The sequence below is a fragment of the Narcine bancroftii genome, chromosome 1 (assembly GCF_036971445.1).
Source record: "Narcine bancroftii isolate sNarBan1 chromosome 1, sNarBan1.hap1, whole genome shotgun sequence".
Taxonomy (NCBI): Eukaryota; Metazoa; Chordata; class Chondrichthyes; order Torpediniformes; family Narcinidae; genus Narcine; species Narcine bancroftii.
Window position 1 is genome coordinate 419,403,019 of NC_091469.1, and position 23,612 is coordinate 419,426,630.

General features: G+C 40.8%; 1 protein-coding gene across 5 annotated transcripts in view; it reads right to left on the minus strand.

Moving 5' to 3' along the window:
• chn2 (chimerin 2) overlaps nucleotides 1-23,612 on the minus strand; it is a 335,049-nt gene that overhangs the window by 93,277 nt on the left and 218,160 nt on the right. For all 5 annotated transcript variants that reach the window (XM_069914081.1, XM_069914083.1, XM_069914079.1 and 2 more), the window contains 3 exons: nucleotides 18,885-18,916; nucleotides 17,283-17,396; nucleotides 11,816-12,101 (listed from right to left, as the gene is read on the minus strand). In XM_069914081.1, the coding sequence (XP_069770182.1) occupies nucleotides 11,816-12,101; nucleotides 17,283-17,396; nucleotides 18,885-18,916 (432 nt within the window). The remainder of the gene's footprint in view (nucleotides 1-11,815; nucleotides 12,102-17,282; nucleotides 17,397-18,884; nucleotides 18,917-23,612) is intronic.

Consider the following 23,612-nt stretch of genomic DNA (forward strand, 5'->3'; position numbering starts at 1 on the left):
CATACCAGTCAAATCCAAGTTAATTGGACATTGTAGATTAGGAAAAAGATGTGCAAGGCCAGATCCAAGAATACAGCTAATTGCAAATATGTTCTCTTCGAATTTTCTAGTTAATGTGGTGCAGTTTTTACGGCATTCATTGCACTCTGGTTTTATAAGCATTAGCCATTCATTATTTGAATGATGCAATTTGGCAGTATCTAAATTGTGTTGGAATTTTTATCATTGGTTCGATGTAAGGTTCACACAAAAAAAAATGAGGTTTCTTGCACATTATTAATAGCCTTGAACTGACTGGCTTGCAAGACATGTTTTTGGATCATGTGAGGCCACTGCAAATGGATCCAGGAAGGTTAACCGAGGAGAGTAGGTGAAAGCTCAATAATAATTTGGGGAAATGTTATCCACCTTAGTCGAATGAAGAGAAAAATCAAAAATCTTTATGCAGTGAGAAATTAAGAGAGCTTGAAGGCAAGTTCTTTTGCCATACAATGAGAGAACAAACTTGCAAATTGAGAAATACACTGGCGGGGGGGGGGGGGGGGGGGCTACATGTTATCAAACCAGGAAGTAAAGGCCTCGCCTAAACCTTGTAATTATGCCAAGACTCCCTTGTTTTTTCAATGCAATCAAAACACAATGGAAAGTAACATACAGTTTGACCCCCCAGCCCTACCCTGTGTCATTCATGTACTTACAAGCTTGTTTTCACAAATTATGGCAGCCAATTTATCTAACAAGCAGCACATCTTTGGGATGAAGGAGGAAACCAGAAACCCCTGCAACACTGGAATAAGTCATACAGATTTATAGCACAGAAACAGGCCCTTTGGCCTGTGACCAAACAAGTCCAATTTGCCTGTGTTTGGCCCATATCTCTTTGATCCTTTCCTATCCATACAACTGTATGGCCCATTAAAATTTTCAATTGTCCCCACTTCTTCAGTTTCCTTCGGTAGCTTGTTCCATACACCCTCGACCCTTTGTGTGTAGAATGTGCCCCTCAGGTCCCTTTTAAATCTCTCACCTCTATGTATTTGAGTTTTAGATTCTCCTCCTTGTGATAAAGGTTTTGACCTTACCTGTGCTCCTCATGACTTTGTAAACCTCGAGAAAGTCTCCCTTAGCCTTGTCTGTTCCAATGAACAAAAAAACCCAGCCTATCCAACTTCAGTAACATAATTGTGAGCATTTTCTGGACTTGTTCCAGCTATGCATCTTTCCTGGGGCTGGTAATCTAAAATACATACAATACCCCAAGTGAGTTCTTATCAGTGACTTGAAGAGGAAGTTGACATTCCTCATCCTGCTTTGACCAATGAGGTAAGCAGTATCTAGGGGGTGAACTCAGCAATCACAGCTGAACCCTCTGGAGATGTTGTGGATCGATCAGCGAAACTCTAAAGAAGGAGGGTGCCCACTTGATAACCCAGAAGATGCCACCACTCACTTGGCTACCCCACAGAATCTCAGGACTGCAATAAGGGATATTAACATCTAGTCCTCGTTATGAATTTTTTAGTTCCCTTCTACAAGTTTTTAAAAACTTCCCAATCCTCTATGTTCCCACTAATTTTTACTTCCTTACGTGCCCCTCTGTTTTGCTTTTATATTGGCTTTGATTTCCCTTCTCAGACACAGATGTGACATTTTTCCATTTGAATATTTCCTCCTTTTTGGTATTTATTTATCCTGCACCTTCCTCATTTCTTGCAAAAATCCATCCATTGCTGCTCTGCTGTCTTCTCTATTAGTGCCTTCCTTCCAATCTACTTTGGCCAGTTCCTCTCTCGTGCCACTGTAATTCCCTTTACTGCACTGAAATACCGACACATCCAACTTTAGTTCCTCTTTGTTAAAGCTAAAATTGAACTCAATGATATTGTGATCACTGGCCCCAATAGTTCCTTTACTCCAAGCTCTATAATCACCTCTGATGTATTACATGACATCAACGCTAGTGCAGTTGATCCCCTGGTGGGCTCATCAACAAGCTGCACTAAAAAGCCATCTCACAGGCATTCTACAAATTCTCTTTCCTTTTCAAATCTGGTTTTCTTAATCTACCTGCATATTAAACTCTCCCTTGACTACCATAACATTGCACTTCTAATACGCCTTTTATATTTGCTATTGTAACTTGTTGCCCACATCCTGGCTACTGTTTGAAGGTCTGTATATAACTGCCAACAGTGTCTTTTTAGCCTTGCAATTTCTCAACTCAACCCACATTGATTCTTTATCTTACGATCCTTTGTCACTCCTTTCTAATGATTTAATGTTACTCCTTACCAGCAGAGCCACACCACTACCTCTGCTATCCTGTTTATCTTTTTGATACACTGTGTATCCTTGGACATTAAGCTCCCAATGACATCCATCCTTTAGCCATGACTTCATGATGGCCACAATTTTCTTATGCTGTGTGCATTTAAATGCAAAACCTTTAGTCCTGTATTTGTTACTTTTTTTGACTGTGCCCCTGTTACATTGTAACTCATCTCAATGGCTGCAATTTTGCCCTATCTGCCTGTCTTTCTACACAAATACTCTACCAGTTGTCCTTGCTTGTTCGCCATATGTCTCTTCACTTTGGTTCCCACCCCCCTGCAAATCTAGTTTAACCCCCCCCACCCCAAAACAGCATTAACAAAGCTCCCTGCCAGGATATTGGTTTCCCTCGAGTTCAGGTGCACTTGTACAGGTCCCACCCTTTTCCAGAAAAGTTCCAATGATCCAAGAACTTGAAACCCTGCTCCATCTCTTCAGTCACACATTTCTGCACCATCTTCCTGTTCTAACCTTGCCTAGCTCGTCGCACCAGGAGTAATCCAGAGATTACCACTTTGGAGGTCTTGATCTTCAACCTCTCCTTACTCCCTAAACTTACTTTGCAGGACCTCTACCCCATGTCATTGGCACCTCTGGCTGCTCACCCTCTCCTTCAAGAAAGGCATCCTGGACCTGAGCACCCAGAAAGCAACACACTGACCTGGAGTCTCCTTTGTAACTGCAGAATCTCCTATCTGTTCCCCTGACTATCAAGTCCCTTATGACTATCACTCTATATCACCTCACCCTTCCCTCTGAAGCTCATGGTGCTGTTGCCCAGATAGGTCATCTCCCTCAGCAGGATCTATAGATGTATACTTGTTGATGAAGCCACAGGGGTACTCTCCACTGCCTGCCTGTTCCTTCTCCTGTCACCCAGCTACCTTCCTCCTGCCTCTTAGCTGTGATTTTGTTCCTGTAACTCCTGCCTATCACCCCCTCACCCCTCTGAATGATTTGGAGTTCATCCAATTCCAACTTCAATTCCTTAACACGGTTTTTAAGGAGCTGCAGCTGGATGCAATTCTTAAAGATGAAATCATCAGGGATACAGTTGACGTCCCTGACTATCGATATTCTGCAACTGGATCATGTCCTTGCCCTGGCCTCCATTCCCACATGAAAATAGAAAAAGAAAGTAGAAAAACATGTTCTTAGCTGTGCATCCTTGCAGAATCTTTATGTTCCTCAGAAGGGTCGTCCTTACCTTGCATCAACTCCTGCAGCACTATTTCACCCTCAGCTTGCAGAAGCCTCAAATTCCCACTCTTACACTGGGCCATTATTGACTTTGCCAGATTAATATGAATTTTTCTCAGATAATTAGCCTGTAGTTTCCTGCTTTCTGCCTTTCTCTTTTTATTAAATAGAGTAGTTATATTTGCTATTTCGCAATCTAATGAAACCTTCCCCAAATCCAAGTTGTTTTGGAAATTTAAAAAAAATGCATTAAATATCTCATTTACAATTATTTTAAGATTCAATGATGAAATTCATTAAGAATCAAAAACATCAGTGGGATTTTTAGGGATAAGGTTTACAAGCATTTAGAGAAGTATATTCTTCTCAGGGACAGTCAGCATGGTTTTGTGAGAGGTAGACCATACTTCATGAGCCTAACTGAGCTTTTCATAAATTGATAGATGTGGTGTATATAGATTTCAGTAAGGCATTTGACAAGATTCCCCAGGGTAAATTCATTCAGAAAGTCATGAGGCATGGGACCCATGGAAACTTAGCAGTATGAATTCAGAGTTAGCTTGCCTGGAGGTCAGTAACTAGTGGAGCTCCACAGGGATTTGTTCTGGGACCCCTTCTCTTTGTTATTTGTATAAATGGCCTGGACAAAGAAATAGAGGGATGGGTCAGTAAGTTGGCAGATGACACCAAGGTTGGAGGTGTTGTGGATAGGGTAAAAGGTTGTTGTAGGTTACAATAGGATATTTGATTAACTTTTTTTTAAATTTGTACATACAACACAGTAACAGGTCCTTCCACCCCATGAGCCTGTGCCACTCAAATACCCCAATTAACGTTTGGAAGGGCGAGTGAAAACCAGAGTTCCTGAGGAAAATGACGCAGACTTGAAAAGAACATACAAATAGAAAGGATGAAGTGTCGGGAGGAAAAGTGGTAGAATGAGTTCAATCTGAGAAGTGAGAATGTGAAGTGATGCATTTTGGAAGGTCAAACTTGATGGCAGAGTACATGGTTAATGGCAGGATTCTTAACAATGTGGAAGAACAGATGGACATTGGGGTTCAAGTCCATACATCTCACAAGGTTGCCATGCAGGTTGATAGATAGAAACATAGAAAATAGGTGTAGGAGTAGGCCATTTGGCCCTTCAAACCTACACCGTCATTCATTTTGATCATGGCTGATCATCCACTCAGTACCCTGTTCCAGCTCTCTCTCCATACCCCCTGATCCCCCTAGTCACAAGTACTAAATCTAACTCTCTCTTAAATATAGCTATGGAACTGGCCTCAATCACTTCCTGTGGCAGTGAATTCCATAAATTCACCACCCTCTGAGTGAAAAAAATCTTCCTCATCTCAGTCCTAAAGGACTTCCCCTTTATCATTAAACTGTGACCCCTGGTTCTAGACTTGCTCAACATTGGGAACAATCTTCCTGCATCTAGCCTGTCAAATCCCTTGATAGGGTAGTTAAGAAGGCTTATGGTATGCTGGCCTTAGTTAGTCAGTGGAATTGAGTTCAACTGTAATGAAGTGATATTACAGCTTTACAATTCTCTAGTGAGAACACATTAAAAATATTGTGTTCAGTTCTGATCACCTCATTACAGGAAGGATGTGTAAGTTTTGGAGAGGGTGCAGAGGACATTTACCAGGATGTGGCCAGGATTGGAAAAAAAGTCTTATGAGGCAAGGTTTTCTCTTTGGAGCAAAGAAGGATGAGGGCATAGATAAGGTATGCAGCCAGTGCCATTTTTCCCTGGGCACAAGTGACAAACACAAGAGGAAATTTGTACAGGTTGAGGGGAGGAAAGTTTAGGGGTAAGATTTTTTTCTTTCATTCTAGTTATTTATTTATTTTGCACAGAGAATAGTGGGTGCCAGGAATGCATTGCCAGGAGTGGTGGTGGAGGCTGCTACAAGAGAGACATTTAAAAGACTCAGACAAGCACATGGATGCAAGAGAGAAAAAATTGAGGGTTGTGGGTGTGATTGTTTAGTAGGTTTATAAATGTCAGCACGACATAGTGGGCCCAAGGACCTGTACTGTGCTGCAAGTTTCTATGTTCTATTTGTTTCAGAGCATCTCACTGGTTCCTGTAATTTTCCTGAGTCCATATACCTCAGTTCCCTATTCACAACAATTTCTGTGTTCATACGAGTGAAGACTGATGAAAAACATGTTTAATTCTTCTATCATCTTCTGGTTTTCCAGGGTTAATTCCTGGATTCTCTCTCTACTAGACTAGGATTGGTTGGCATAGACTGGAAAGGTTGAACTCTTTATTAAAGAAAACCACCCCCTATAAACTTTTACTAACAGTATCTACAGTTTTAAATTCACAGGTCACACCTTTCATTACTTTTTGAAATAATTTTCCTTCTTCACCATGTGGTCTGCTTGTTTAAAATATCTTGTATCAATCAACTCCCCTGCCTTCCCATCAGGCTTTAAGCTTGACCATCAAATTTAGAACACCAGCAATAGCGATAACACCAATGTTTGGAAATGAACATGACACTCTCAATTCCTCAGAAAATGAAGTCAACCATGCAGGACCTGGACAACATGTGTCTGAGCTTGTCTGGACAACAAGTGTCAGGATCTGAACATCTCCATAAGAGGATATACCACTGACATTCAATGATATTCCCATTATTGTCCACAGCCATCAACATCTTATCTAAGTGCTAGTGCATGTTTAGGTGCTCCAAATGTAATTTCAATCGTACAGTGGTTTGGTAAGGCCTCCTCTGAAGTAAACATCTTCGGGGGAGTGCATTTGCATTGAATAGGATACACTATAGTCTGTTACAATACCTATTTCTTGCATTAAAAGCTGATACAGTAATGCCCTGTTATCCAGAAATCAAGTGACCACCAGGGTCAAACAACAGGACATAAAAAAGTAGAAAATAAACAAGTAAAAAATATGCAAGTTTATAATAGACATGCCTTGCTGTTAGCTCACTAATCACACAACACACGATCTCAGGCAACCAAAAAAATTCACTTATCCAGCATCTACCAATCCCCGTTGGTGCCAAATGTCAGGGGTTTTACTATATATTGTTTTTACCGATTTATAGGATAAACATGGAAAAATTATTTATTCTGGAGTAGAAATCCAAAACAAAGAACCATATTCTCAAAATTAAGGTTAATCAGTTTTATTGTTAAAGTAAGTACAGGTGCCTAACCTTTTATCCGGAATCGTTGGGACCAGATACCTGCCATTGTTTGGAAACTTCCAGATTTTGGAATCATTTTGATTTTGGTCCCTTTAAGCAAATGCCTTGTACCTAGCCTTTGCCGTCCATCGGCCCTCCTGCCCCTTCTTCACCAAACCCCCCAACTCCCCAGGGTCAGTGCCAGATTATTTTGCACCCTCAGCCAGGCTAAGCATGGGAGCAGAGTTCAACGTGCGCCATACAGTAGGCTCTCAATGAGCTTGTCGGTCAGGTGGACATCGGAGGCAACAGGGTGGCCTGGAAGCTTGGCCAATAAGGCGGTCTGCATCTGCTGCTCAGAGCCAGCAGCCAAGTGGGCAGAAGGCTGTACACGAGGTGCAGAGCTGCAGGCCATTTGGGTGGTGGTACCGAGTGCCGGGGCTTTCAGGTGCTCACCAGCTCAATTGGCTGGCCTTCAGGCACACTCCAGCAGTGCAGCCCCATCTGTCGCCCACCCCCATCTAACTCCTGACATGGCAGCAGGGGTGCAATGCTGCTGAGCCCGGAGTTATGGCTCAATGCAGGAGCAATGGCTGTCTTCATTCCCCATAATTCCCCATGCAGCTGGATCCATTCTGCTAGCTCCAAGGTGGTTCCAGGTGTGTGGGGGATTGTGGGTAAGGAAGACGGCCATGGATCCTGCATTGAGCCAGCCGCCGCCTGCTTCTTTCCAAGTGGGTGCTTGAAGCTGAGAGACACCTTTCCACTGAAAGTATGAGACGGTGCCTGCGGGGGGGGGGGGTGAACAAAGTCGACAGGGAGTCGCGGGGGCACATCCCTCTGAAAATGGAGGAATTATTATGGGAAATTAATGTTACTTATGTGCAATGCCAGTTTTTGGAATTTCAGATAAAAGGTTAGGCAATTGTAGCATGTTTACCATAATATGGTACTCCCCCCCTAAAATACAAGAACAAGGAAAATTTTCAGTAAGATCGAGAGCTGTAGAGTAAATGTTTAGATTATGATCAAATTGAATGACAGAACATCCTGTTACTCTGCGGTTTTGACAATAGCATCTAAAAAAGAGGCTGGTTGTTCTGCATCTCAGTACGCTCCTGACAGTTCCATCAGATGGGTTTGTAAATAGAATTATTCTTTAGATATTGCTCACAGGTACAACATGTTCACAACATATGCTCAATCCTCAGAATATTTCACATTATGAATGAAGCTGTGCCAAAACAACTGCAAAATAAATGATCAAATTGACATTACTAATTCCTTTTAACAAACCAAATTCATATTTTATCTATGTCATCAGAAAGAGTGTAAATGTAATAAATGTGCAGTCTCCTCAACATTTTATCTCTTTTACCATCATGGTTTTACAATTTAGATGACAATTTGTTCTTGTAGAATTATCCATTAAACAATACTCATGGTTTTATTCATGTTCTTTGTGCAATAAAAATTGTATGCATCAAACAACTGTATTATATATTTTCCATTTTATGATCAATCACAGCCCATGAAGTGCTAGCCAATTATGTGGAATAGATTTACGTATCCATTTACGTGTCCATTTTATTATATACCTGTTCTCAAAGTGGCATTTATAATAAATACAGTGGAAAATGAGCAGGATGACTGAAGTTACTAAGAATTCTAACTAGAATAGTATTATTATAAATATAATTCACAAAGTTATAATCAGAGAATCATGTAGCAAAGAATGGACCCTATGTCCTACCACCTCCATACCAATCTTTCTGCCCAGTTACACTAATCCTATTTTCCCATAAAAGGTATTTATCTGGTGCTCCTGTTGTGGCCTCCTCTACATCGAATAGACTGGATTCAGACTGGGAGATCACAATTTTGAGAACCTTGGCTCTGTCTGCCGCAACAGCATGGATTTTCTAGTGGCCACACATTTCAATTTCCCCTGCCCATTCCCTTGCTGACATGTCTGTCCATGGTCTCATGCACTGCCAGACTGAGATCATCCACAAATTGGAGGAACAACACCTCATCTTCCAACTGGAATCACAAACACCAGAGGACATATGTACAAAGTTTAGTGGAGACATCAGGGTTAAGTTTTTTTTTATTTTACGCAAAGTTGTGGGTGTCTGGATTGACTTGCCAGGGATGGTGGTGAAGGCTAAAACATTAGGGGCATTTAAGAGACTCTTAAACAGGCACATGGATGGAAGAAAAATAGAGGGTTATGGGTAAGGAGGGTTTAGTACTTCTTTTAAAGGAATATATGGATCAGCACAACATCAAGGGCTGAAACGCCTTTACTGTTCTTTGTTCTTCTGTGCCTTGCCATTTAAGTGTCTGCCTAAATAGGCACCTTCACTACAAATTTTCTAAAAACAGGATCCTTCCTCTTAAACCTGTCTCTGATTCTGACTACCTATCCTCCCTATGACAGTAGAATAATCGATTTCTACAGCACAGAAACAGGCTCTTCAGCCCAACATAGCCATACCAACAAACCTAGCCCCATGTGCCTACGTGTGGTCCATTTCCCTTTAAATGTTTTCTATCCACGTACCCACCTCAATGTCTTTTAAACTTTGTAATTTCCTCCTCCTCCATCACTTATTCTGGTAGTCCATTCCAGATACCTCGCACTCTCTGTGAAAAACATCCCCATCAGATTCCTTCAAAAAGGAATATTTCTCATCTCATAAATCTAGGCTCTCTATATTAGATTCGCCTAAGGCGGGAAAAATACCATCACCTATGCCCTTCATGATTTTGCTAACCACTGTATGGTCCCCCGTTAGCATCCTATGCTCCTGGGAGAAAAATTGCAGCCTTTCTAGTCCTGGTAACATACCATAAATCTTTTCTGCACCTTTTCCAGCTTAATACATTTCCTATAGCTGTGTGATCAGAACAGCACACAATACTCCAGTGTTCTCATTCGTTGAAACAAAGCCACCCTGCCCTGACTGATGAAGGAAAGTATGTCAAAAACCTCCTTCCATGGAACCATGCACCTGTATGCCCAAGTCTCTCTGTTCTACAACATTCTCCAGGGTTAAATCATTCATCATGCAAGTCCCATCCTGGTTTAACCAATCAAAGTGTATCACCAGTATATTTATACATGTTTATTTTATATTATATTTTTATTTATGTATGTGATTACTATGGGCTGTGTGAGAAATCTATTAGGTGCACATGTGTGTGCACTGTGGTACAGAAAAACACTGCTTCGATTGGTTGTATCCATACAGTCAGATGATAAACAAACTTAACTGAATTAAATTTGATCTGCCATACCTTGGCCCACTTTCTCTGCTCATCTAGATCTTTTTGTAATCTTAGATATCTTCTACACTATCCACTATACCAATTTTGATGTCATCTGCAGACTTCCTAACCACATTGTCACCCAAGTCTTGGTAAACAACAGTGGGCGCAGCACTGATCCCTGGGGTACACCTTTGATCACATGACTCCAAACTCAGTAACAACTCTCCATCACCAAACCTGGTCTCCACCATCAAGCCAATTATTTTTCAAAATTTTTTATTAATTTGATAGAGAGAAATATTACATGTATATATTGTTTAGGTATTAAATATTATATTAGACATTAGATAGCTTTTATATAATGCAATACATTGTCTTACATCATTCTCAAATAAAAGAGAGAATTTCAACTTACATTCTAATACTGAGATATACATTGTGATTATTTAAATAGACCAATTTCCTCTAGTTGTAGAAAAAAGTAAGAATAAAAGATTTTAAAAAAACCATACTAATCAAACCCCTCCCACTAAACATGGTCACCAGCAGATAAATTGTAAATAATCGAGTATCAGCTCTTGGATATTTGGATATAAAACCCCCAAAGCACACCTGCCTAAGTAATCAAATTATGATAATAGTCCATGAGTGGGCCTCATATCTTGTTAAATTCAACTTTGATCTCTTTAACATTATACATCAAGCAAATTGGCCAACTCACTCTGGGTCCCATGCAAGGACCAGCCTTACATGCGGGACTTTGTTATAGACCTTTCTAAAGTATACATATAAAAAATGTTTACCATCCTGCTCTCATCCATCTTCTTGGTCACCTCTTCAAATAACTCAATCAAATTCATGTGACACAATTTCTTAAACATAAAGCCATGCTTATGGTCCCTAATCAGTCTTTGCTCTTCCAAATGAAGGTTAACCTGGTCTCCTAGAAATCCCTGCAGTAATTTGTCTAGAACTAATGGTAAGCTCACCAGCCTAAAGTTGCTGGACTTGTCCTTGCAGTCCTTTTCATAAACCTGTCAGGTCACCCCCCCCCCCCCCCCCTCAGCCTCCATTCCAATCTCTTCTTTTAACTGGAGTCATCCCATCCAGATAGCATCCTGGAGAACCTTCTCTACATTCTTCTCTGGGCAAACCGCATAATATTTCCTATAGTATGGCAACCGGAAATGCACACAGTAGTCTAAGTGTGGTCTAATCAGTTGCCACTTTCAGGGAACCATGGACTTGAACCCCATGGTCCCTCTGATCATCAACATTCCTTAGAGGTCTACCATTTAATGTACACGTTCTAACTTGATTTGGCTTCCCAAAATTCATCAAACATTGGTTATGTCCAACATTGCCAAACAGAGGCCACCCACAAATTGGAAGAGCATCACCAAATATATCATCTGGGCTCTCTCCAACCAGATAGCATTAACATCAACTTCTCCAGTTTAGGCCACTCCCCTGCCTCCCTCTCTTCTCTATCCCTCTGGCTCCTTTCCTCCAGCTCTCCACTCTCTTTCCTCTCCATTCAGAGAGCTAGTCCCTCCTCCATCACCTCAGCTTTTTTCTTGTGCCATCCCACCCATAGCTACCTATGACCTCTTGCCCGTGGGCCTGTACTCCTCCCCCCATCATTTTATTCAGGTGCCTGCCTGTTTTTTGTTTATACCCTGATGAAAGGCTCAGGCTTGAAATGTTGGTTACGTTTCTTATTTTTTTTACAGGCAGTATGCAGCATGGCTTGCTTTCTCTGGAAATTTTGTGTAAACTATTATCACAGCATCTGCAGATTTTTTTTGTTTAACTGAATACAAGTGAAATTTTACCTTTTCAACTGAACTGTTTTCATCATTCACCAAGGACACCTTCCTACTGTCGCACTTTGTTTTGATCAGTCTCTTTGAGGTTTGCTCTCTCAACAACGTGGCATATCCTATATGCTCATAGATGGGATTTGTAGTCATCTTTGAAATGTACTCAGATGCTTTAGTTTCTATGTAGAGAGTTATCAAGCCATCAGTCACTAGATCATGGATTGACTCAAATCGCTTCTCCCCGACAAAATGCTTTCCATCATAGAATAATCTGTAGTTTAAGGTCTGATATCCAAATCTAAAAAGGGAACAAAAGAAAGAGATTTCTGAATCTTTATTAAACGTCACAAATTAACACTTGTCTAAAAAAAATCATGAAAAGAATAATTGATGTACCATTCTGATAAATATCACAGAGGCTGAACATCAGCAAACATGAAGGTGGAGATATCAGCAAGAGGTTGACCTAGATCAGGAAAAAGATGAACGTCAAGGTCTCATTTTTTTCCTTTTGCATTCAGCGCTGTGCTGTAACAGCAACAATAGAAGGACTAGTGAGGAGATGACTGTGCATGTCATTCCTTTGTGTTTGTTCTCTGATCATCTGTGACAAATAGAGTCTGGCAACTGAGTCCTGAAGGACAATGTCAGCTACCTTAGTGAAGATTCCCTATCAGACTAAATATTCAGTGCTTTCTATAAAGGTACATTGACTGATTAATGACAGCAAATTGCAATTAGCACGAGATTTCCTTAATTTGAATATATAAAACTGCATAAAGCCTGGAATTAAAGTTAATAACTTAGAGGTCATTCCTATAACTACCCCTGACTGCAAGCCATTACAACTCCTTTTGGAAGATTTGTCTTGTCAGTGGGACATGGATCTATGGATAGTGATGGGTGTGTTAGGATCAATAGTCGATTGCTACAATACTGTGAATATTAATATCAGCCTGTTCTTTTTTCCATTAGATTGTGGGATAACTCTCGTAACATTGGTGCCTGTCTCTGAACAAGCTTGATTTTAGTGTGTGCACCAAGATGTGACTGATTCAATGCCTAGGGGCACACTTGAGCAGGCTGTTCAATTTTTTTTGGTTATTGGTTTGAGTTGACTTTAAAGAGTGACTCACTGAGAAATCAACACTGAGTTCTTACTCATCAAGATGAAAGTATTCCCTGACTCCCCCACTATAGCTCCACAGAACCTATTCTCTCCTTGCACTCTCCTCCTTCCCTTTGTCTTATGCATCCCACTTCTCAAAATTCTACTGTGTTTACCACCTGACACCACCACTCTGTTTGCAGGACTGCAGATGATAAAATTAATTTGTAAATACTTTGCAAAAACCTAGGATTGGCCACTATAAAATACTATACTGGGTACTGATGTTCATTTATAGCGAGAGATACGAGGAACTGAAGAATATTCTGACTAGGGTCGCAAATATGATTTTCAGCTCAAGCAACCAAGGTTACTTGCTTATAGAGCATTCACTTTGGAATAGATAGACATGGAGAGATTTGGTACAGGGACATATTTGTTCAATTATTTTGGGGAGGAAATGCAATAGACAATAGGTGCAGGTGTAGGTCATTTGGCCCTTCAAGTCAGCACCACCATTCATTGTGATCATGGCTGATTATCCACAATCAGTAGTACCCTGTTCATGCCTTCTTCCTGACTCCCCTATCTTTAAGAGCTCTATCTTTCTTTTCGCTAGTCTTTTGTCCAGTTTTATCCATCTTAGAATCCAAATTAAGGTTAAAGTCCCCTCTTATCAATATATTCCCCTGTGTATCTACAATCTTCAAAAAAAATCTTGCATAAACTTTTGATCCTCTTCATTAGGTGCATATATATTGACCAAATTCCAGAGTTCTGAATATATCTGACACTTTATCATTACATATCTCCCTGCTGGATCTATTATTTCCTTCTCTATTTTGATTGGTACATTTTTATTGATTAATATAGCTACACCTCTGGCTTTTGAGTTATACGATGCTGCTGTTACGTGCCCCACCCAGTTTCTCCTCAACTTATTGTGTTCCACTTCAGTTAGATGCGTTTCCTGCATGAATGCTATATCTATTTTTTCTTTTTTCAGTAAATTTAATAGCCTCTTCCTTTTGATTTGGTTATGTATTCCGTTAATATTTATAGTCATATAGTTCAACATGGCCATCTCATACTCTGTTTACATCTCATTTCCGCTTCCTCACCACCACCTTTCCCCTTTTCCCCATTTTCTTTTTTCAGTTTTCCTTTTTTGAAATCATTGTATGATAACATTTCTAAAACATAAAATACTTCAACCACTCCCACATCTAAAATTCCCTTTCTGAGTCACCCCTTGTCCCTCGCCGGGCAATCACAACTCCCCTCTCCATTCGGACTGTGAACTCGTTCGCAAGTGTCAACTGATTTCGCAATTACTGTTATTCTCTCCCACCCAACCCCCTCCAGAAAAGCCTTTATCTTCACATTACAACAAAGCTCCCCCTCTTTTCTTCTCTTTTTAAATTTATTTTTAACCCCTCCTCTTTTTTTTCCCCTTCTCCCTTACTTCCCTTTTCTTCCCTCCTTTAGTTCTTACTCATACATTATTTTTACATCTTTATATGTAGTTTGTCGTCATTCTTCATTCTTGTTACATCTCTTCATCTCTCTTTCTGTCTTGCAGGTGTTCGTCAAATTCTCGTGCTTTCTCCGGATCCAAAAACAGTCTGTCTTGCTCCCCCGGGATAACTATTTTAAGCACCACTGGATATCTTAACATAAATTTATAGCCTTTTTTCCATAGGATCGATTTTGCTGTGTTAAACTCCTTCCTCTTCTTTAGGAGCTCAAAACTTATGTCTGGATAGAAAAACTTTTTTTGACCTTTGTATTCCAGTGGTTTTTTTGTCTTCTCTCATTTTATTCATTGCCTTCTCCAATATATTTTCTCTTGTCGTGTATCTCAGAAATTTTACTAAAACGGATCTTGGTTTTTGTTGTGACTGTGGTTTCGAGGCTAATGTTCTGTGTGCCCTTTCTATTTCCATTCCTTCCTGCATTTCTGGCATTCCCAGGACTTTTGGGATCCATTCTTTTATAAATTATTTCATATCTTTGCCTTCTTCATCTTCCTTAAGGCCCACTATCTTTATATTGTTTTGCCTACTATAGTTTTCCATTATATCCATCTTCGGAGCTAACAACTGTTGTGTTTAACTTTTTTGTCACTTTCTTGCAATTTTCTTTTTAAGTTGTTCACTTCCATTTCTACTGCCATTACACGTTCTTCCACATTTTCTAATCCTTTCCTTACATCTGTTATGACCAGCTCTATTCTACTCACTTTTTCTTCTGTACTTTTCATTTTTCTTTTCATTTCACTAAATTCTAGTGTCACCATTCTTTTAATGCTTTCATTTGTTCTTGAATTTTTTTTTATCTACGTACTGTCCATTCATTTTATCTTCTATTCCTCTGTGCAGAGCTTGGTGTTCTTCTACTTCTTCTGTGTCTGCTCTTGGGTTTGTGTCTTCTATTTCCCTTCCTTGTATCTGTGTCTCTTCTAACTTTCTTGTTGAGCTGCTTGTCTCAGTTTGTTGGTTTTTTTCTTTTCATGGTTTCTTGATGTTGGTCCTCTTCTTCTGGGCTGGTTATCTGTTGGGCCTCCTGCTTCTGTTTTTCTTTCTCATTCCTCCCTTTCCCATTGCTTTCTTTTTCTTTCAGCTGGGAGCCCTGCTGTCGGGCATCTCTCAGCTCTTCGTACTGTGTAGTTTCACTCCACAGCTAGTCCCCCTCCCGTCGGTGTTCTCCTTGTTGTGCGCATCACGCATGCACAGTTGCGCACCTCTGTTTGGCTCAGTGAGCCATTTTTGCAGTCCCGCAGTCGGTAGATCGCGACCCTGCGGGGTCTCTACTAACCTCGGCAAGCGGGCTCCTCTTTCCACGGCGGGTCCTTGCTTTGTCATGCAGGTAAGGCCGTTTCCTTTCTCTTCCGGCATCTTTCCTTTTTTTTCCCCCGTTGTTTTTGGTTTTTCTTTCTTGGGTGCCATTTTCTCCACACCTTTATCTTTTATTTGTTGTGTTCTGTATATCTGGGGCTTTGCTTTTTCTTCACTTTTTTTCTTCTTTTCTGGAGAGGGCTGGTATTCTCCTACTACATCACGTGACTCCTCATCTAACTCTTTCTTGAAAGCATCCAGGAAATGGCCTCCACCACCTTCTGAGGAAGAGCATTTCACAGATCTACAACTCTCTGGGTGAAAAAGTTTTTCCTCTGTTCTGAATGACTTATCCTTTATTCTTAAACAATGCCCTCTGGTTCTGGATTTTCCCAACATTGGGAACACGTTTCCTGCCTCTAGCATGCCCAATCCCTTAATAATCTTAAATGTTTCAATCAGATCCCTTCTCATCCTTCTAAATTCCAGTGTACACAAGCCCAGTCGCTCCAATCTTTCAACATATGACAATCCCACCAGCCCAGGAATTCATGAATATTTTATAAGGACAAAGAAGTGATGTGCACTTCTGCAAACATGTGCAACACTTTGATGCACCATTGGTTAAGGATGGGATAGCCAAGTTGTCTCCTCTCAATTACTCAACTTACTGCTTTTGGGACACTTAACTCAGAGCATAGACAAGGAAAGGTATTGATTAGTACATAGACTTGTTTTGTGGATACATCAAGGTACTACTTGCTCCTCCTACATCCCTCTACACCGTCCACTGAACCAGAATGTGTATTTTTATGTTGAAAGAGGAAAGTGCCAACAAATGACTTTAGAAATTGCTAGTTCTGTCTATATTCCAAAGAGCCTTGTGGATGCTAGGTTTGAAGCTGCTTTATCTTACCTAACCTGGCACAGTCTGATACTACACTACATGTCAAAGTATGCCTTTCTCTTAAAAAGGAATTTCCCTTCAAAATAACCATGCAGGAGTTACTGCCTTAAATATTTTCTTTCATTGAATAGTTTGGCAGTGATAGATGTCTGACCTGGCATGTACAAACTTCAGCAATTGTACATCAGTCAGTTCTTTAACAATGAACCCATTAAAGCATGTGGGATTTTTTTTTAAACCCTACAAAAATGTCATAAACGTCACCAGGAGGTGTGAGATGTGAGCTGCAAGTTGACAGAGTGGCTTAATCATTTTTTTTTAATTCCAGCAAGTCCAGTTACTTCCAGGGGCAAAGCATAAAACTACACCTCTACAAGGGGCAAGTTTACCCTGGATTGAAGAGGGACATGGTACAATTACAAAGGGGAGCCAGAAATGGAAAAAGAAAACCCACAACATTCTGTTTCTTGCCATCCATAGGAGCAACAAGTCAGCAATGGGAAAAAAAATGTGAAATATAAACTTCCAGTGTTGGAAAAGAGGAAGAGAAAGCAAATTTGAAATACATAATTTATTTTTTAAAAAATAACAAATTCAGTTTTTTTGGTCTGAGGAACATAAACTCACCTGAGAGCCAATGTGTTGCTGCCAGGCTGGCGCTGGCTCTCTCTGATGAGATAAGCTCCCTCAACTCCACCAAGCTGTTCATCAGCCTGCTCACGAGATATCATCCCATGGAACCTGAGAGGAGAAAATACTCAAAATATTTTGAAAAGTACAACAGCACATTGTCATGTTATATTAGTTTTCATAGAATTGGACATAAAGATCTATTTAAAGGCATTTCAAATCATAATTAACACACCATACACTTTAATAATTGAGTTAGCACATACACTCCAAGGTCAAATCTGGGTGTCATAATTAAAAAAAAAAGAAAGAACATGATTCATAAAATGTGCTCTCAAATCACAATGCAATGTGTGCCAATGAATGCTTTTAAAAATAAATATACATTTTATTTGATCACGCCCCAACCCAAATATTGGAAGAGCATCATCAATATTGCAGCGTTCATTCAATAAATGTGCTTAAAGGAACAGATACAATACTTTTCAATTGAACTGCGTCTTCAGCAAGACAGAAATTTTGCAAATAGTTTACTCAGTCTATTGAAAATAATTTTTTTTTTAAATCCTGGGGGATTTTAATTATAAAAATATTTTTAAATTGTCTTTTAAATTTGGACATGCAGCATGGTAACAAGCCATTTCGGCCCACAAGTCCATGCCGCCCAATTTACACCCAATTAACCTACCCCCCCAATACGCCTCGAAAATTATTCTAGTCTTGGAACGCACTAGAAAGGACACAAGGTTCCTGGGAAATTATGAATAATACTGAGGATTTGTAGAGCAGTGAATTACAGAAAATGGAAAGACATCAATATATCTCACAACACCCCCCAATGCACTCAACATTGCCTGAGCCTGCAAAAAAGGTTTCAAAGCTCAAAAAAGTATAGAAATTTTCCTAATGCAAAAAAATAAATTCCCAAGAGGTTTGGAATATGAAGAGAAAAAAAAAATTTTGGTTGTACCAACAGAATAGTTGATGACACCAAATTTTACTCTCTTGGAAAATTTAAACATTTTTCATCAATCTTTGCATGACAACATTTCATTTCAAATCAATGGTTGGTCATCACTGGATATTCAAGTCTACAGAGTTTGTACTGTATTTCTATATTGTTACAGTACTAATGAACAAATTAAAGCAATGGGATCAAATATTTGTTTTTGTCTTTCAGTGTGAAGTAAGATAGTAACACAAAATATGGATGCTGTTTTGCAAAGTGCAAACTTTTCCAAAAATTCACTCTTAATGGATCATTGCATAATTAAGGGCTTACAACATGTTGGAATCCTTGCATTGGGCAGAATTATTTCTGCATCATGTGCAGAAATGTTTTCTGTAAAGTGGCATGCAAGTTGCATGCTAAACAAATAATTTAAGTCAAGTCAGCAGGTTAAACATCAGAAATCACTGTAAATCACTATAGATAATTGAATTAACATTGTAACTGCTTCAATAAATTAAAGGAATTACTGTGCTGTAAATGATTTAGTCATTATCAATGTGATTGCAGTTTAGTTTCCAACTAATAAAAAAAACATTTTCTTTTACTTTTTAGAAAGAGATAAACGAAAGAGAAAATAGTTTACATACTCTCTTCCATAATACTTTGGCCTGTTTTCAACCTGAAAGCAGAATCAAAAGAAGGTTACACACACGAGGTTACTCAGCCCATCAAGTCAATAGTTGCTCTTTGCAAATGTCATCCAACTGGTCCCACTCCTCTACCCTTTCCCAATAGATTCCCCACCCTCCAGATACTTTTGAAATTTGCCTCAACTGTGCCCCTGTTAGTCCCACTCACTGAAAAAAAAAGTTAGCTTTGATTCTTTTCCCAATACCGTCCTTCATATCCATTCTTTACTGTCCATTCTGCTAATAGGAATATTTCATATTAAACCTTCATATCCTTCACGATTTTACAAACATCAGAAGCCCTCCCAACTCTCTGTCCTGAAGCACAATGCCAGATTATCCATGTAATAAAAGTCCCACATCCCTAGTATCACTCCAGTAAATTTCCAGCAACCTCTTTATATCTTTCTTAAAATACAAAGCCACAAACTTCATTTGTGACCATATTAGTGTTTTATTCCAAACTTCATGACTTTCTTGCTTTTGTACTCTCTCTACTTCTAAAGTCCAGAATCCTGCACGTTCTAACCACTTTTTCCAATCTGCCCTGCCATTAAACCAAAATTTCTCTGTTCCTCCAAATGCTCTCTCAGGTTACACATCAGACCTTATTGGAGAAATTATATGAAATGAAATAGCCCATCTTGCTGCCTTGTTGTTTTTATTTTAAAGTCATACTTTTTACTTTTCATCAAACAAGAGCAATCTACTGAAGTGCTGGAAGAAACATTGGAGCTCACAACTCCCTTTTCTTTGGCTTGGCTTCGCGGACGAAGATTTATGGAGGGGGTAAAAAGTCCACGTCAGCTGCAGGCTCGTTTGTGGCTGACAAGTCCGATGCGGGACAGGCAGACACGATTGCAGCGGTTGCAGGGGAAAATTGGTTGGTTGGGGTTGGGTTGGGTTTTTCCTCCTTTGCCTTTTGTCAGTGAGGTGGGCTCTGCGGTCTTCTTCAAAGGAGGTTGCTGCCCACCAAACTGTGAGGCGCCAAGATGCACGGTTTGAGGCGTTATCAGCCCACTGGCGGTGGTCAATGTGGCAGGCACCAAGAGATTTCTTTAGGCAGTCCTTGTACCTTTTCTTTGGTGCACCTCTGTCACGGTGGCCAGTGGAGAGCTCGCCATATAACACGATCTTGGGAAGGCGATGGTCCTCCATTCTGGAGACGTGACCCATCCAGCGCAGCTGGATCTTCAGCAGCGTGGACTTGATGCTGTCGACCTCTGCCATCTCGAGTACTTTGACGTTAGGGATGTAAGCGCTCCAATGGATGTTGAGGATGGAGCGGAGACAACGCTGGTGGAAGCGTTCTAGGAGCCGTAGGTGGTGCCGGTAGAGGACCCATGATTCGGAGCCGAACAGGAGTGTGGATATGACAACGGCTCTGTATACGCTTATCTTTGTGAGGTTTTTCAGTTGGTTGTTTTTCCAGACTCTCTTGTGTAGTCTTCCAAAGGCGCTATTTGCCTTGGCGAGTCTGTTTTCTATCTCATTGTCGATCCTTGCATCTGATGAAATGGTGCAGCCGAGATAGGTAAACTGGTTGACCGTTTTGAGTTTTGTGTGCCCGATGGAGATGTGGGGGGGCTGGTAGTCATGGTGGGGAGCTGGCTGATGGAGGACCTCAGTTTTCTTCAGGCTGACTTCCAGGCCAAACATTTTGGCAGTTTCCGCAAAGCAGGACGTCAAGCGCTGAAGAGCTGGCTCTGAATGGGCAACTAAAGCGACATCGTCTGCAAAGAGTAGTTCACGGACAAGTTTCTCTTGTATCTTGGTGTGAGCTTGCAGGCGCCTCAGATTGAAGAGACTGCAATCCGTGCGGTACCGGATGTAAACAGCGTCTTCATTGTTGGGGTCTTTCATGGCTTGGTTCAGCATCATGCTGAAGAAGATTGAAAAGAGGGTTGGTGCCAGAACACAGCCTTGCTTCACGCCATTGTTAATGGAGAAGGGTTCAGAGAGCTCATTGCTGTATCTGACCCGACCTTGTTGGTTTTCGTGCAGTTGGATAATCATGTTGAGGAACTTTGGGGGACATCCGATGCGCTCTAGTATTTGCCAAAGCCCTTTCCTGCTCACGGTGTCGAAGGCTTTGGTGAGGTCAACAAAGGTGATGTAGAGTCCTTTGTTTTGTTCTCTGCACTTTTCTTGGAGCTGTCTGAGGGCAAAGACCATGTCAGTGGTTCCTCTGTTTGCGCGAAAGCCGCACTGTGATTCTGGGAGAATATTCTCGGCGACACTAGGTATTATTCTATTTAGTAGAATCCTAGCGAAGATTTTGCCTGCAATGGAGAGCAACGTGATTCCCCTGTAGTTTGAGCAGTCTGATTTATCGCCTTTGTTTTTGTACAGGGTGATGATGGTGGCATCACGAAGATCCTGAGGCAGTTTACCTTGGTCCCAACAAAGCTTGAAAAACTCATACTACATGTAAAACAAGACACTGGAAAAGGTCACAAATTAGGGTAAATGATTTACAACAGAAACACGAATTACATTTCTTCAAGCAGAAATTGGTAAATCTTTAGTTTTCTTTACTCAATTTACTAAAACAATTAAAATTTTTAAAAGATATTATGGGAATCAAGGGGTATAGGAGAGTAAGAAAAGTGATGTTCGAAGTAGAATGACGGAGCAGGCTGGAAGTACCAAATGTCCCTCTCTTCCAATGTCTTTACATCTTAAACTTAATTTCTTTGGCTTGGCTTCGCAGACGAAGATTTATGGAGGGGTATGTTCACGTCTGCTGCAGGCTCTTTGGTGACTGACAAGTCCAATGCGGGACAGGCAGGCACGGTTGCAGCGGTTGCAAGGGAAAATTGGTTGGTTGGGGTTGGGTGTTGGGTTTTTCCTCCTTTGTCTTTTGTCAGTGAGGTGGGCTCTGTGGTCTTCTTCAAAGGAGGTTGCTGCCCGCCAAACTGTGAGGCGCCAAGATGCACGGTTGGAGGCGAGATCAACCCACTGGCGGTGGTCAATGTGGCAGGCACCAAGAGATTTCTTTAAGCAGTCCTTGTACCTCTTCTTTGGTGCACCTCTGTCTCGGTGGCCAGTGGAGAGCTTGCCATAGAACACGATCTTGGGAAGGCGATGGTCCCCCATTCTGGAGACGTGACCCACCCAGCGCAGTTGGGTCTTCAGCAGCATGGATTCGATGCTGTCGGTCTCTGCCAGCTCGAGTACTTCGATGTTGGTGATGAAGTCATTCCAATGAATGTTAATTTACCACATGGGAATATACACATGTAATGTTGTACATGATCCACCAGATGGCAACAAACACAGGTATTTCCCATCAAATTTTTCAGTATTAAAGTTGGTAACTTGGCTAAGCATAGATAAGGAGTGGGGGATTTTATTACACACCAATTGATTAACAGTTCTGATTGATACTTGCATGCTATCTTTGATGCTGGGATTTAAACATGGAATCCATTAATTACCACCCAAAAAAACATGCATGTGCTTGGAACTTAAAGGTTGGAGGCTTAAAGTGGTACTTGCAAGAATAATGGGAAGAAATAAAATAAGGGAAATATATTACACTGCTATATGGTGGGGAAGGGTGACTACAAACTCGTTAAACAGGTTTTTAAAATGTGGAGTGGGAAAAAGAGAAATCAAATGTTCAACAGGGATTTCCAAAAAGATCTTTCTTGTCTCAAATCGCTGTCATTAATGATGTGATAAATGAAAAATTAAGGAACAAGCACAAATCACACTTCACAGACCGCAGGTGTGTTTGAAAAGTAAATGAACTCTGGACGCTGTAAAAGCAGAAAATGCTCAAATTATTCAACGTCAGGTGACAGACATGCAAGAAAAAATATGAGTTAATGTTTTAAGTTTGTGGCTACCATCCAAGTCTGATTCCAACTCCAGAGATGCTTTAACAGCCAGGACGACGGTGTGGGGTTTGACAACAAACTGCTGTGGGAAGTATGTGCAACTGCAGCTCCTGAAAGACCAGATGAAGGAGCTGTAATTGTAGCTGGATGCACAGCGGTTCATTCGATATGCTCATAACATTATAGATGTGTTTTAATGATGGGGACTCACCAAAGGTGCAAACAGGGAGGAGCTGGGTGACCAGTAGAGTAGATGATATAGCCTGAGAGTGTAGGAATCAACTGGGACCTTCCCCCTCAGCAACAAGAATATATTTTTTGAACACTGTTGGGGGCTGGAGGATGTGGGTGACCTACCAGGAAGCAAGCAGGTCTCTGGCACTGAGGCTCAGGAAGGGGGATGAAAAGGAAAGCGAGAGTGACAGGGGACATTAATCAGAAGGATTGACAGGAGATTCTGTGACCAAGATAGAGACTCCTAGATGGCATGTTGCCTCCCCCTGTGCCCAGGTCAGGGACATCTCAGATCAAGTCTAAGGCACTCCAGATAGTGAGAGGGTGAGCAGTCAGATCATGGTACACATTCATGTCAATGATGAAGGCAGGAAATGGGATGAGGTCCTGCAAAATAAAGGAAGGAGTTAGGTCATTTCTGGCCACGTGCAAGTGAGAGTATTAATAGGAGGAGACCCAATATTCTGGGACAGGTTTCACCAGGATACTTTAAACAAGTCGGGTATGGAGTAAGGTTCAAAAATTGAGAGCTACAGGATCAAATCTGAAGGGAGATTCCTGAGGTTTGTAAACATAGCAAAGCCATTACTAGGATGTTGCCGGGTCT